The following is a 16,775-nucleotide window of genomic DNA, read 5'->3' as shown; positions in this document are numbered from 1 at the left end:
ATCAAGGCCATTGAGGATGATCTGTCTCTGAAACCGTATTGACATCAATTCATAATTTGTGTTTTTCAACAAAGCAGTCCACTCTGGCAACAAAAGGTTTTTCAAGTATTTTAGAAAATTGAAATAAATGTGAGACTGGTCTGTTGTTTGTGTATGAATTTTTATCTCCTGCTTTGAACAGTGGGATTACTTTCGCTGTTTTCATTTTGTCTGGGAAGCCGCCCAACTGGAAGGATAGGTTACAGATGTAGGTTAGAGGCACTACAATGGCCGAAATTACTTCCCGAACTAAAATCATATCAATTCCATTCCAGTCAGTAGATCTTTTATTTTTTGAAATTACCAAGAAGTTCAATAATTTCTTTCTCGTCAAATTTTCTCAGGAACATTGTTGCTGGATTTCTACTTCCATAAATGGTCTCTGCACTGCTTTCATCCGGTGGTACTATTTCCCCTGCCAGTTTAAAGTCTGTTTGGTGTGGCTCAGATTCTTGTGTGTTTGACTTGTCCATTTTTGTGGGTTCAAGTTGTCAATCCAACACGCGAGTGAACTCACCAATAATATGCTCCATGTGCTGACTGTGGTAACCTGAGGTTCTCTGTTCTTTGTTCTGGTTGCTGGTCTGGTATTGCATGTGTGCACATTCATGTGCATGTTAATGTCAATCCCTCCTGTTGTCCCATCCCTCACAGGTGAGATGCATTTCAGTGTGCACTTACAAAAGGTTTTAAGTGGGTCAGTTTCACTGTCGGGGTTCGATATTTTGAGATGGACAGATGATGGTCCAGTCGGCAAACTTTAGTATGGTGATTTTTGATTTACACCAACAAAACGAAGAAAAATACCCACAGGTAGCTTTAAAGCAGAAGTAAGCGGAATGTTAGTGTTAATATAAGTCTTAAATAGTTATATCTTCCGACAGCAATCACTTATATAGAGTGTTTGGTCTGAAACAAGGGTCTGTCAGTCACTCTGCTCTGCTGTAAGCCGAGGAGAAAACTTTCCTTGTATCCTACAACCTTTATCCAATGAGGAGAGAGAACGGCATAAAGGGGCGGTCCTCTGTTTGCAGCCAAGGGATGCGCGTGAATGTGGTGACGTAGGGACGAGGGCGGGGACTGTTAACTCCATCGGCTGACAGGAAGTTAGACAAAACCACCGTCCCATCCGGTCGTTTTGGCTAATGCTGCGTTCCAGGCAGGCTTTTGAAACCGGAAATTACAGCTTCAAGTCACGACTTACGACTTTGTAGCGTTCCAGGCAACCCACTCGTGTTTTTCTGACCTGTACCTGTGAAAGTCACTATAACGGCCACTCGTAACTTCCGCCCCGTGAACTCGCACCAGATCGAACTGGTACGACTTCACAGGTCGGAAAAACACGAGTTACGGGTTGCCCTGAACGCACCATAACGTCTTGTCAGCCGATGGAGTTAGCAGCCCCCGCCCTCGTCATGGATCTATTGGTCCTTGTCCCTACGTCACCACATTCAGGCGCATCCCTTGGCTGCACACACAGAGAGGACCGCCCCTTCATGCTGTTCTCTCTCCTCATTGGATAAAACTTGTAGGATACGAGAAAAGTTTTCTCCTCAGCTCAGAGCAGAGCAGAGTGACTGACAGACCCGTGTTTCGGTCCAAACACTCTATAGAAGTGATTGCTGTCGGAAGATTTATATTAACACAAAAATATCGCTTACTTCTGCTTTAACTTCAACTCCAGTAGCCTACCGTGGCACTAACAACCCTTCATATGGCTGTGCCATTATTCACACAGAACACAACAATTCACAATACTTTCAACACAAACAATAATAAGTCCGTGGTCACCTGACCCATTGAAGCCGCCAACCAGCGCTATTCATGACGTGATCCGGAAGAACGGCCTCGGTTCGGCCCGTGAACCCGAAACAGAGCTCCGCAGCAACAGCAGGTGAGCGTGTGTGTAGGCTATGTGTAGCTATGTGTGTTGCGTAGGCGCCGAGTGTGCACCCTCGACGACCTACGGCGGGGAGAACAGAGTTCAGGGAAAAGGGGAAAAGTTTGTGTAGCTGCTGGACCGCGAGATCAGGGAATGACGGTGCGTTCAAAGGCGCTCACCAAATCCAGGTTATGTGATGGTGTAGCTACACAGGAGATGGTGTAGCCTACAGGTTCATGCTGAGACCAGATGGAAGTGAGACGGGTCTGGTCAGTTTCACTCATGTGTTGTATGTTGTTGGTCGTCTAGTCTGTATTGTTGTGGCAAGAAATAGACAGATCCCTGCTGTGAACTTTGACACCCGGACCTCCCTTGAACCTGCAGCAATGCACTAGTGTTTGACACAGTGCTATTGTCTGCCCTGGGCCATATGGAGGAGGGTGAGGAGGGTCAGGCTGTGTCAGGAGCAGCTGGTACTAACTCCTTAACAAGGGTTGACCGATTAGAGGCTTTACTTCTAAATTTAGAGCCAGAGATGCATCCTCCTGCTCCACATTTGGACTCTGAATCAGTCCAAACCAGGTTTCTGTGTCTCAGCTTCTTGGCCAACATTAACCTGCTTGCTCACTTTGCTTCTGCTGCTCACATGCAGCGTGTGCACATGAATAACAATGCCTGGATTGCACACTGCAAACTCCTCAGCAGTAGTTGTGTAGAGACCGACCTTTAAATCCTGTGTCCATGGTTTGTGTATGTGTGTGTGTGTGTGTGTGTGTGTGTGTGTGTGTTTTTTTTAGAGTTCTCTCTTTGTCTTCTCTAAAATAAAATTTAAAAAACAGTCAAACCTTGAGAAGCTCTTTATGCCAGAGCTGGAGGCATATTGTGTCCATAGATTCCACTTTTACGGACACAGTATCTCAGTAACTCAGTGATGGAATGTCTTCAAATTTGGGTCAAAAGTCAAAATCTCTGTGCACTCACAAAACAGGATCTCGGCCGCAACTCCAGAATTGATACATTAAACATGACACAATTTAATTCGAATGGCTAAGATTAAAAAAAAAAAAGTAACAGTATTTCATCATTGTTTATTGTTCAAGGTGAAATGTCAACTGTGACACCATTGTGTTCTGCAAAAACACTTTTGACGATTAAGAAATGTTGCATTTAGAGATTTTATGACTTGGCTGCTCGGTGGAGCAAACAACCACAAGGCAGTTAGCCTACTCTAGTTATTCATTAAGTAATTTAACAGGTTTTCACATGCAACTAATTCTAAGTGATACTGTTAAAGTGAAGATAAACTATCCAGTGAGTGTAAACTGAAATCTGAAATTGCTCTCTAATCCATGCTGTATCAGACTTTCCACAGATTGTTGTCATCAGCAGGATCAGAAGAGCTCAGACCTTTAACTGACTATTTTGGCATGAATTATTTCACTAAATCTTTGGTTTCAAGTGTTCACTTGAACTCACACATACAGCATGCGACTAGCACTGGCACTGCCTTCTTTTACCTGTGCAAATTAGGAATATCCTCTCTCTGGTTCGTGCATTTATCATCTATAGGCTGGACTATGTAACTCTCTCTTGTCAGGATGTCCAAAAAACTCTCCAAAGAGTCTCCAGTTAGTCAGAACGCTGCACCGAGGGTATTGACAGGAGTTAGTAGTACGTCCAGGCTTAAAACTATCCTTTCCTCTCACCCATTTTTCGTCTTGTCTTTATCTTGTAGTTTGGCCTTGGTCTCCATCCCTCTGCACCAAACCCTGCCTGAATTACCTCCTCAGCTGGCACTGCCCTCCCTGCTTATAAATCAGCATGTGCATTAAGCTGCCCTGCTCTCTCTGCTTTCCCTGTACTGTATATGACCCAGCCTGCCCACCAGAAACTGCCTTCATCAGCTCTTGTTAACGGAACAATTCAATTTCCATGTTTTTACATATTCCATATCCCTCCTCCGTCTTTCATCCTGAGGTTTCTCCACTTTTTCCTTGTTCGGGGGTTTTCTTGGGAATTTTTCCGCAGTCGATGTTGTTATGATATTAGCCTATGTAAAGCCCTTTGAGACAAACTGTTTGTAAAATTGGGCTATGCCAATAAATTGCTTTGTCTGCATTTTTACTCCCCCTTAGAGCCACTGGTGGCCTTGAAATGATGGATGTCCACCTGAAGGACCCTGAGATATCTGGGTTGTTCATGGCCTATGTCATCTCTATTGCTGTAATATACAGTCTGTGAGACTCTGTGTCCTATAGAAACTACTCAGTTGTTCATTCTCTGAACTTTTCTTCCTATTTCAAGGCATTTTCGCAACAAGGATATGTCCATTTATAATGACCAGTTCTGGAATAAGTAAAATACCATGTATTTACTATGCATAATGTAGTTGATATAATAATGCACCTATAGAGTCCTGTGAGGAAGATTTCATCTTCAGGGTTGTTGACCATTACAGCAGGCAGCGGGCTCACTTTTAGGCACTGGTGTGAGAGGCAGAGTTTTACGGTTGACATGTTTGAACAGCTGCAGCAAAGTGATACTGCAAAACAGCAGCAGTGACCTGCAGCGCTAGACTCTCTGCAGGGAGACACAAACTCTCAAGAGGCTCCAGTTAAAACTCACGAGCTTATGTTCAAAAGCTGGTTATAGCTGACCTAAAGGTAAACTTGCTATTGTAGCCTATAGACCTCCATTTATTTTAGCAGAAATATTTTCACAGTGCACATATGTCCAGAAGTCCACAGACCTCCCCCATGGCAAAACAATCCTATACCTGCACCAAACAACACAAACTCATAGTGGAGGGTGACAAATTTGATGAATGATTGGTCTATAAGCCTGTGAATATTCTCATTTGTGCAGGTCATAGATTGGTCTATCTGTTTTAAGAGTTCACTCTGAATCATTAGCTACTAACAAGTGCAACTAACTAAATTTGTGGTTTTAATTGTTTCCCAGAGCTTTATATCTTAAAAACATAATACACATATTCTGATACACTCTATGCATAAACAGAGTAAAGTGCATGCGCGCACGCGGGTGTATGTAAGGAGTAGGCAGGAGAAATGAGCCTGGATGCCTTTCCGTCAGCATCATAGGATGACGTCAGAGTCAGCAAAGTTTACAGTAGTGAGGCCAAAACAGACCGGAAACGCAAACCGACCATCAAATTAAAACACAGCTTCGTCGTTCAACACATGGGACTAAACACGGTTGGAATTGACGGTCAGATCCTCTTCTCTCTCTACTAACAGAGACTATCGTAACCTGGAAATGTACGAGACCTAGCCTGTACTAGGACCATACGGCTGTGAGAAGGTCGCACTCACAGGTTACGTTAATGATAGGGAGAGGATCAGGGATTACTTACTCAACATCCTAAATTAAAATGTGAGGAAAAGCATATACTAGCCTACATAACCCGATTTATATCCACTCGGTCGTCTCCTGGGTGTCTAAACGTTTGTAAAACCCCTGGACTTGGGTTTTTATGTGGGCATCCAGACATTTTATTTTGGAAGCTTCCGGAAGTAGAACTCTCCTCTCTTGCTCCTCTTGCGCTCCGTCCTCACCGACCGACCGTCCGTCCGCAGAATAAGCCTCCGAGCCGTCGGTGCACAGACACGGATTTGTTCTTCGCCTGGCCCAGGACTGACCGAAGAAGGAGCTTTGCCGAGGCTCGGTCGGTGTGCACCGCAGCGCTGCTCCGCTCCGCTCCGACCGGCTCCATGGCCTGATCTGTACCGGCGGCGGATCGGCTGCAGTCGAAGCCTTCGAGATGCTCCGGGCTCTCTGCAGCTGCACAATAACAGCGTCACCGATACCGGCCCGGGGACACAGCTATGCTTTTCAGACGGAGAGCCAGGTAACATTAGCTAGCTAGCAGACGAGAGTGGGAGGAGGGGGGAGGAGGAGGAGGAGGAGAGAGGGAAATCACAGGGGCTTTACACCGACGGGGATGCGGTGATTGTGGAGGCTGAAGGGCGGCGCTGGGTCATGGTCTCATAGACCAGCAGAAGATGTGGGTGGCAGACTGAGCGGCTGCTTCAGTTCTCCTGCAGCGGCCCTCTGTTTGACGTTCACCTAAAGTGGATTTGGCTTTGACTTACACCTACAATAACTAACCTTAATCTCGCGTGAGCGCGCGTCCCTGTGAATAAAGGCAGTAATGAACTCCTTTGTGTGGAGGCGGTGGGAGGAGGAGGAGGCCACCGCTCTCAGTGTATTGTTCATACCACTGTTATATAATGGTGTACCTCTGCTGTCCAGATGTTGAACACATGTTGGGATCAGAGGGGAGTCCAGTGTGTTTGGACTGTCATGACACGGCTGGTCTTCTCTGTGCCCCCTCAGCAGTAATTGGGCACGGTACTTTGAAAAAGTAATTAGTTACAGTTACTAGTCACTCTCCCCAAAAAGTAACTGAGACTGTCATAGACTTAGACTTTAGACATTTATTGTCCCTCGAGGGAAATTCTTTTTCACATGACCATTTACGTTTCGTTTCACCAGACACATACAAACACACACAAATAGACATAAAGAGTCGGTGGTCTGCAGAACCAAGTAGCCTACGTTGTAGATTCATGTGTTCATTGTGTTAAGTTCACTCATAGATATGTCAAACTGCTGCTGAGATTCACACGCAGTCCTGCACTGAAAATTGCTTATTTCCGTTTGTTTGTAATTTTTTGCATGTCAAGAAATTTTTTCTATTGGTCATTTGATTAATAAATTAGGTGTTTGAATAATATGTAAAAACACAGTATGTTAATGTAGAATTAGACTAGTCACTGATGGGCGAGTACCAATTTAGTGATTGATAACAATTGAATACTATAATTAATTAATTATACAATAGTTACCAGAGCCTGAAATTCATTTTCCAAAAGTGGGGTGAATTCCCCCCCTTCTCCTCTGAGTGGTCATCTTTTGGAGCTGCATCTCCCTTTTCTCTCTTGTCTCCTTGCTCTATTTCTTCCAGAGAGAGCCCAAATATCTATATTATGTTATGTTTTAGAAAATGATGCTGCAACTACACAGCAGTTCAAAGTTTTATTTGTCACATGCTGAGGTAGCCTATAATACTCAGCAAACTTCGCATTATAGGGTTTTCCCTGGCTTGACAGTTCCCCCTCTATTAATTTACTGATTCTTGAAAACACGTTCTGAAAAACTTTTTTTTTTAAATGTACACTATATTGATTAGAGTTATATATTCATATAGATAAAGATCTGTGCAATTTGACCATGTAAAGGTGCAGGCTGGAGGTTAAAAAACATTATTAACAAATTCACATGTTTACCTCAAGGACTTGATTTGTGTCAACACTAAAAGTATATAGTGTTTAGTTACTCTGATATGCAATAAAATATAAGATATAAACTTAAGGCTTAATTTCACACTTATGAACACAGATTTCTAAAAATTTGAATTTTCAAACTTCATCTTTTATATTGCCACTATAGAAAAAAAAATCCTAAAGTGAATAAGACACAAGAGGCTGTAGCTCGGATGATCCTTTATTACTTAAAGCAGATATCAGTGGAATGTTTTTGTTAATATAAGTCCTAAATAGTCCTATTTTCCGTCAGCAATCACTTACATGAAGTATTTCAGCCTAAACACGAGTCTCTCCGTCACTCTGCTCTGCTGTAACCCGAGGAGAAAATTTTCCTTGTGGGATACAAGTGTTATCCAATGAGGAGAGAGAACGGCATGAAGGGCTGTGTGTGTAGCCAAGGGATGCGCGTGAATGTGGTGACGTAGCACGAGGACCAATTGATGCCTGACAAGGGCGGGGGCTGCTAACTCATGGTGCGTTCAAAGAAACTCGTACTTTGTGTTTTTCCTTCCTGTGAAGTCATACCAGTTCGATCTGGTACGAGTTCACGGGTCGGAAGTTACGAGTGGCCGTTATAGGGAACTTTCACAGACAACAGGATGGTAAAAACACGAGCTACGGGTTACCTGGAACGCTACCAAGTCGTAGTTGTGACTTGAAGCTGTAACTTACGGTTTCAAAAGCCTGCCTTGAACGCAGCATTAGCCGAAACGGCCGTGAAGCTGATATCTGCTTTAAACAACAAAAACTGAAGAAATTCCATGCTATATACCTACATTAATGCACAGATAAAACCCCAAAATAACATTCTATTCCTTTACTGTGTTTGAAAATAGTATAGCCTAATATTAGCACATTAAGCAGTAATTGGTGGATTTGTCAACTCTATCAGCTTACATGTCAACATGTCAACATGTCTTTTCCTCCTGCAGAAAAAAACACTGCAGCTAGCTAGCTAGTTTTTTGTCTATTGCGAGCTGTCTCCATAATCTCAATAAAATACTTTCATTGAATCCACTAGGCTGTAGTTTTTTTAATTTTAAGTATCGTAAGGGAGAGATGGTGTTGACATGCTGTGACCATAGGAAAATTGACATTGTTCATCTAAAATATCAAAAAATGTCAAATTTACCAGACCATGTGTGGTATTGATGCATTCACCACAGCCAGGGGAATGAAAAGGGATCCTCAGGGATATAGCTGACCATGTTATTGCCTGATTTAATGACGCTACATTTTTTATTTTTTTAAGACGTTAGTTTATGCGGCACCTCTTTGTTAACAGGAAAGCGCTGCGGGAAACCCTGATATAAATAACACTTATCTACGTGGGACATGTTTTGTCCCGACTCTCAAGAATCAGTGAAACGAGGCTGAAAATCACAAGACATGTCTGTTCTGATTATTTAAGTCAGAGGTCCTGACGTGTGTTTCTCTTCTAATACACATTCTACACCTCGGAGGCGACGTCTTTCCACATACGGGCTTCCTTCTCCTTTTAAATGGGGAGTGACTGATCGCCCCCTCCATGGGCGCTGTAACCATTTAGGTGGTGGCCAAAATCAGCTTAGATAGGCAGGAAAACCTTGTGTTAAAGTCGGGCGGACATGTGCGTGTTCTTCACCTGTAAAGATGGTGCCACTAAAAAAAAAAAAAAGACAGCTGTCAGAGGAGCTCTGCTGTTCCTCTTTCTTTAACCTGGTGTTTGATGCACTTTGTATAACAAAGAGTTCAATATTGGAAGAGATCTAACCAACATGAGCACCGATCGGCATCAGCATCAGCCCACCCTCCCCCATTTATACCAGTCATCACTGTGCATATTGATCTGAAAATTGAAAGCTGAAGCATGAGCACTAGTACACAGTATAAATAATACTGCAGGTCCTGTTGTCCCTGGGATGTTTTTCAGCTGTTCTCCTGCCTGTGATGATGCGATGACAACAATAACTATGATAAAGCCTTAGTCACATTATGACTCACCCAATTTCTCCCTTCCCGACCCTTTTTTTCTGTCTTTCTCTTCTCCATCCATCCATCCATCCATCCATCCATCCATCCATCCATCCATCCATCCATCCATCCATCCATCCATCCATCCATCCATCCATCCATCCATCCATCCATCCATCCATCCATCCATCCATCCATCCATCCATCCATCCATCCATCCATCCATCCATCCATCCCCTCCTCCCTAGGATGTTGCGGTGGCTGGTGTGTGGTCAGCTGGGTCCTGTGTGGATGTGGAAAGCCCTGCTGCTCTTCGTGGCCATGGCTTTTGCCAGTCAGCTGCTGGGAATCATCTTAAACAAGAGGTATCTATTTTCATTTGTTCATTGGATTTGATTTGATTTTTATTTAAATTTTATGGCCTGGTCTTTAGCCTGAACTTCCTAGTGGCAAACTGTGGTAAACTGTCCTGACAGTGACTATGCTGTGGAGATGAGTTGGTGAAGAGCTCACAGTTTGTTGTCTCCTCACAGAGGAGCTTGAAAAATGTCCTGAATGAAGCAATAGTGAGAGTTATTTGAAGTATGAGAATGGTTGTGAATGCTGAGTTACCAAGCTAAGCTGTTATTTTTTTCACTAGATAATTAACTTGTAACTAAATCATGCAAATATTCAGGAGTATAATAATAATGTTTTGCCTTAAGGCCAGTTATTTGTGACTTAATTAATTGAATGAACTACTTAAAGCCTGCTGTGATGCATTCTGCTGTGACTGTGCTGTCAATGTTGAGTAAAAAGTAAACACTGGAAAAAAAGAAAAAGAAAAAAAAAACTAAACACTGAGCAGCAATTTGCTCTGTGCCACAAATGCAAATTGCTGCTCAGTGTTTAGTTTTTTTTTTTTTTTAACCTCTGGTCAACTGCCAATCATCACTAACACCAGCTGCTGAGGGTCAACCCCTTCAGAGTGAGGTTTCTTTCGTCCTATTTGTCAATTGCACAGTCGAAATGTCATCACAGTAGGCTTCAGTGTGTGGCTACAGTAGAATATGCACGCACACATAGTTTTGTTGCACAGTTGTCACGAGCACAGTGGTTTTCAAGATGAAGTTGTATCATTTGCAATATGCAGCTGTCTGCTCACTTTGCTTGACAACCACAAACTGCACAGACAGAGAAGAGGAACTAACTAAATCACATGACTCCTCTACCACTGTGTGGAGGGTCAACAGCTTCAGCACTGGATGGTGTCTGTTTGAATTCCTGTTTTCAACCACACTTTCGATCTACAGGTTATAATACAGTGGCTTTATGTCTGTATTTAGACACTTTTACCATGAATAACAGAAACCCCTCAAACCCAGGCATCAATATCTACTTTGTGTCTTTATCTTGCAACAAATCACATGTCTGCTCTCTTGTGGTTGAACATTCTTTGTGGATTTTGTCACATGAAGTCATTTGATTCAGCCTTGTACCAGACTGTTAAGACTGTAAACACAGTTTGAGATGTGGTTTCTTCTGTGTTTCCTCCATCTATCTTCCAGCAGCGTCCAACCAGCTGCTCAATCCATCTTCTCGTCCCCTGATGTCCAGGGCCCCTCTCTGGGCTCCTGCCAGCCCCTCACCCACATCATGTTCCTTAAGACCCATAAGACGGCCAGCAGCACAGTGCTCAACATGCTGTACCGCTTTGGAGATGAGCATGACCTCCGCTTTGCCTTGCCACATGGCTACCAGCTGGGCTACCCACTGCGCTTCAATGCTCACATGGTGAAAGGTTACCGGGGGCCTGCGGCCGTGGAGTTCCACCTCATGGGCAACCACTTGAGATTCCATAAGACAGAGGTGAATTATACAGAGGAGAAGGCCTTGACATTAGGATGACAATGATGTTGAGGATAATGATGATGATGATGGTGATGATGATGATGGAACTATGTATTCTTTACACAATATGAATGAATGAATGAATGATTTTTTTTTAATTTTCTTGTCATGCCACCACTGTGGCCCATCCCATATGGGATTACAAGACACATTTAATGACAAATACAAGAAAAATAAGACTAGACAGTCCTTCCTGTTGGTGTTACCTGCCACACAGGTGTGACATAAATAAACAATTTAAGATTACTTTCAGTATTCAACTATATATTGTTCTTCGTCTCATTGCCCAAGCCTTTTCAAGAAATAAAGAAAATGCAAATATATTCAACTGAAAAAGATGTTTTAGCTTCTCAGCATCGTCTAACCACACAAATTCGTTATTTGGATCTACCTTACTAAACTGTTTTTGTCTTATAGAGTCATAAAAAGGACAGTAGAAAACAAAATGAATTTCATTCTCCACCTCTTGGATGTCACATAAATTACAAATTCTATCGTCTTCTGCTGTGCCAACATATCTGCCTGTCTCAATATGAAGACCAAGAATACCAATATATAAACTGTGACATATATCATATGTATGGTGTGTACCATGTACACCATACAATGTATGAGAGGATAAAGAGTCTTTAAAACTGTTTCTGATTTATGAAATCTGTATTTAATTTGTGAGATGGCAAAATGGGACATTACACTAAACAATCAGACCAGGTCCTGACTGACCACAAGATTTTGAGTTTTCAACACATTTTTGAGGGATGCAAGATGTCACACAACCCTATTATATACCATATCAATTACAATAGCATAAGTACTAAATAAGGCTATAATAATAATAGGTTATATACTGTATACCATATACTCTATAGAAGATAAGATAAGATAAGAAGACTTTATTGTCCAATGGTTTACGAATCGCCTTGTTGTTTACATCTACTTCCGGGTAGAAAACCATGAGAACAATAGTGACGGACGAGAGTTTCGCTATATCTCATTTTTCATGTCACTATATCGCCGTTTAGACTAATCTGATGTTTGTAAAGTTTATAAAACCAATGATTGGACAAACATTACTATTTATGTGTGCACATTTTTGTAATTAGTCATGGTTATCATAGATTAGCCGGGCTAATGGTTAGCCTTTAACTTTAATAACTCAGTGATTCAATAAACAGTCCATGAAAAAATATTTTCTCCAGCGGATATCTGAGTTACAACGTGACTGAGCTAACTGGAGTAGTTTCATGTCGTGTCCAACAACGGGAGGGTTTTAACAGCTGACGTCCTGACGTTAGCTTTGCTACCGCCGTTAGCTGTCCCTGTCAGCTGAGCCACTGATGCTTTCTAGACACCGTGATTCCCCCAAACTGAATAAATACAACACATAGCAACACAACACACACACACACAGAAATAGTAATGTTTCTTCAATCATTTCAGATTTGTCTAAATGGTGATAGGGCGGAAAAATATGATATAGGGGCTAAACTCTCGTTTGTTACTACTGTTCTCATTCAAATTACGTGCTGGTTTTCTACCCGGAAGTAATTGTAAACAACAAGGCAATTTGGTCAACACTACTAGATATACTAGATAAAGCTACTGTAGCTGAGCCAACCCTGACATCACATTACTGTAATAGCACATGCTCTTCTCCTCTGTGTGCAGGTGGAGAAGGTGATGCCGGCAGACACCTTCTACTTCTCCATTATCAGGGACCCGGTCTCTACAGCTGAATCCTCCTTTGATTATTACATAGACATAGCACCTGCCTTTCATAAAGCCAAACATTTTGGTGACTTTGCCAATGACCCTAAGAAATACTACGACCCTCGACTACACAACAACCACTACGCCCACAACCCAGTGTGGTTTGACTTCGGTTTGGATAACAATGCAAATTTCTCCGTGGCACTGGCTCAGCGAGGCGAGACCATAATCCGCAGGACCTTCAAGCTGATTCTACTGTTTGAGTACTTTGACCAGTCCATGATCCTGCTGAGGCATGCCCTCTGCTGGCCGCTGGATGCCGTCGTCTCATTCAGCCTCAACGCTCGGCAGCAGAAGCCCAGCGGCATCGGAGGGATGAGTGGGAGCTGGGTGGGTAAAGCGGCGGCGGTGGCTGCTGTGGGCATTAGAGGTGGACCTTCACAAGTCAGGACCCCGCCCAAACTGCCACTAACGGAAGAACAGCGGGAGAAGCTGCGGCAGTGGAACGCTTTAGACTGGTACTTATACAAAGCCTTCAATCACACCTTCTGGGAGGAAATCAACAAGTTTGGTCTGGTTCAGATGGAGCAGGAAGTTGCTCTTCTCAGGATGCGACGTGAAGACCTGGCCCGGGTTTGTCTCAGGGACGGTGGGAAACCCGTGGAGGCACATCAGATCCGAGACAAAAACATCCGGCCTTATCAGAGCGGGCGAGTGAAGATCCTGGGCTATGAGCTCCAGCCGGGACTGGATAACGCCACCAGAACCGCCTGTCTTAGGATGATCAGGCCTGAGCTCCAGTACAAGGACATGATGGATGCTAAACAGTTTCCACGGCCTCCGGGAGTCAAAGCCCAGCCAGGGCAACAGAGCCAGGTACAGAAGGTGAGACAGGACTCCTCCAGGACAGGGGACAGGCCGGTGGCTGGTGAGTCTTGAACACAGTACCTCTGAGCCATAAGTGGTTTACACAGAGGACACAAAAGAGACTTCTTTGCACCTTAACTTTTGGTCATTTGCTCGTTTTCTTAAAAACTGTCTCCAACCTTACATAGTGTTATCCTTGTGGACTTGACCTTTGACCTCTTGAGTACCTACCTGGAATGCTTTCATGGCTGTCGTAACAAGCTAATGGTTGTATGATCTGTCTCCTGCTGCTGTTGATCTCAGTTGTTTGTGACGGGTGCCACATGGAGTTGGTTTTATTACCCGTTCACAGTAACACTTTTAAACTGCAGCCTCGGTTTGTGCCTCTCATGCTGATAAGTCACTGAGCTGTCGTATACATAGTGGTCTTTGAAATGCACTAACAACACTGGATGAGGGTATGTTCTCTCCGCCCAGTCAAAACACGTTTGTACAGTGTGCACATTTTAAACATCTGTTGTCAATAGTGGTTCCCAACCTTCTCAACTTGTGGTCCAATTGAAAATCTCAAAAGTGTCAGTGGGCCACGAGGGTTGGGAACCAAAAGTTGGTTCCAAGCAGGCATGGATAAGAAAATGCCAGTTCGGGGCACCCATTGTGATTTTTTTCTGCTTATCGGTTCTTAATCTCCTCATACCTGTAAGGACCTGCATCACTATCTGCCAGGACCTTTAGCTATGGCACGCATTAACAACTGCAACAGATTTCTCCTCAGACAGCTAACATTTGCAAGAGTTGTATCAAAGATGACGAGACCAACTGGACCATTTTATAAACCAGCAACAGCAGGTCAGATGAGCTAACTAAAATACTAATCGGCCAGAAATGAGTCATTACGTTTGCTTTTGTGTTTTATGTGAGCAAGGCATGGAGGGGCAATGCACTGGAACAGCTCTACAAGGAAATAAGATTTGACACATTTTGTGTTCGCATTTGTGTTGTTATCTACACAAGGGTGCGTTCAGGTACTGAAATGTGGTACCGTATGATTTTACATGAATCAGTACGAATACGATTTACTTTATTATTTAGTACTCGGAATTACTGTGGGAATTCGGTCGGTACCAATAAAAATACCGAAAAGGTACTAGTGGTGAGAACAATGAACAAAGTCTCACGTGGAATCGCAACCTGCAGCTCAGCTTCAGACAGTGAACCTGAACAGAGCTTCAAACATATTTCAATACTACAACAGGGGGAAAACCTCCAAGGCCTGAAGACTGCTGGAGGCTGCAAGATACTGTGGTTTATCTGCTATAGAGGAGCTGATGTATCCATTATCTGACACATGCAGACTCATTTGCACAGTGATCCATGTCTTGACCTGCAAAACAGGCCCAAAACAGGTTTAACACCATATAGTTTGTAACTGAATGACAGATGTTAACACAATTTGAAACCACATGGTTCTTACTTTCCTTCTTATTGGCTTCACTGTAGGTGAGACTTAACTTGCAGGTACTTGATTTGGCTTGAATTACATAACCCATCATCACAGGGATATTTGAAATTTAGATGGAGCAGAGCCAACATGTGGCCATGATCCTGGATTGTCACACTCTTTCCTTTCTATGTTTCCCTTCCATCTTGGTCAGGGCTCTCTGAACCTGAGTGGGTCTCATCTCCACATTTTAGAGATGGATTTGTTTCTAATACTTATTTAATATGAATATTATAAATAAATAAACTGTAGATTGATTATGTTCTTCAAAGCGCCACCCTCAGTCTGACATGTAAACTTTTAATGCAGCATTTCTCCAGATATGCAGTTGCTATAAAATTCACCTTTAATTAAAGGGATAGTTAAACATTTTGGAAAATTGGCCCATTGCCATAATCCCTGCAGTCATAGTCACAATCCAAAAACTCCAAAACGCTCTCGTGGACAAGTTGTGACCTGCACATTCACCACGCTATGAGATAATAATGGAACGTTACGAGTTGTTTTCGAGGTAAATTCGTGCAAAACAGCTGATGCGCGTTCCCGTCTGGGGCAGTTTTTCGGCATCAGTCTCTGTATTTGCCTCGAAAACAACTCAGTCTCGTAACGTTCCATTATTATCTCATAGCGTGGTGAATGTGCAGGTCACAACTTGTCCACCACAGCGTTTTGGAGTTGTTGGATTGTGTATTTGATAGGGGTGTGACTATACACTCATCTCACGAGACGAGACACAATATATTTATTTAACCGAGTTGCACATGCATTTTGAAATGTTTTATAATAACTCTTTACATGCATGATGTAAGCATGAGCTTTTAATTAACTTCTTCTTCCACAAATTGAAACTAAAACTAAAATTTATAAAAGTTAAAATAAAATAAAATATTCCTTTCTTTTTTTCAAGTGCAAACAATATTATGTGCAGTGTTTCTACTAGGATTTTTTTTTACTCGGATGGCTCGGCCATTCTAAAAATATCTTACACCGACAATTAAAAGTAACGAACCTGCTATGACTATAGGGATTATGGCAATGGGCCAATTTGCCAAAATGTTGAACTATCCCTTTAAATGGCCCATTGACCTTTATTCTAGCCACCTTCAGTATACAGCTTAACTTAACAGCAGGAAAGCATCAGTTTGACTGGGGTTTGAATTTTATTTTGCCCCGCTGCTATCACTGCTTTGTGATCATTGTGATCATCACTGTATTACAGCAAGTAACTGGACTAAACCCAGCAGGTGTTTTTCTGAGCACCGAACAGCTGCAGTCACAGAAACAATGGGGCTTTTTTTTGCCGTTGGACGTCATGTGATGGACCAGGGCTTCTGTATTTATTACTCTATTTGTACATACTGTATTTAACAGGTTGTTGTCTGCAGAACTGACGAGAAGAGTGTGTCTGTCATAATGTGATGGAGTAGTGCAGACGATGAAGATAATGTGTGAAAGGTGTATAATGTCTGATGATGGAACAGGTGATTACCCTCAACAGAAATCTGATCGTTTTATGTCTTTAAACCACATCTGTCAAACCTCAGCAAAATATCAGTGTTCATGCATTAAGACATACATACATAGC

At 42.7% G+C, this 16,775-nt stretch overlaps 1 protein-coding gene across 1 annotated transcript; it reads left to right on the top strand.

Annotated features, from left to right (window-relative positions):
* Positions 1-5,571: 5,571 nt before the first annotated feature.
* On the top strand, positions 5,572-13,761 carry gal3st4 (galactose-3-O-sulfotransferase 4; the record flags this gene model as incomplete). Its single annotated transcript, XM_083993114.1, has 4 exons — positions 5,572-5,789; positions 9,471-9,587; positions 10,770-11,070; positions 12,781-13,761. The coding sequence occupies exons 1-4, from the start codon at positions 5,767-5,769 to the stop codon at positions 13,759-13,761; spliced, it is 1,422 nt and encodes a 473-aa protein (XP_083849240.1). The 5' UTR covers positions 5,572-5,766.
* Between the last annotated feature and the right edge of the window lie 3,014 nt (positions 13,762-16,775).

Source organism: Trachurus trachurus (assembly GCF_905171665.1).
Source record: "Trachurus trachurus genome assembly, chromosome: 18".
In the NCBI taxonomy this organism is placed as follows: Eukaryota; Metazoa; Chordata; class Actinopteri; order Carangiformes; family Carangidae; genus Trachurus; species Trachurus trachurus.
Note: the sequence above shows the minus strand (reverse complement) of the source record. Positions and strands in the feature narration are given on the sequence as shown.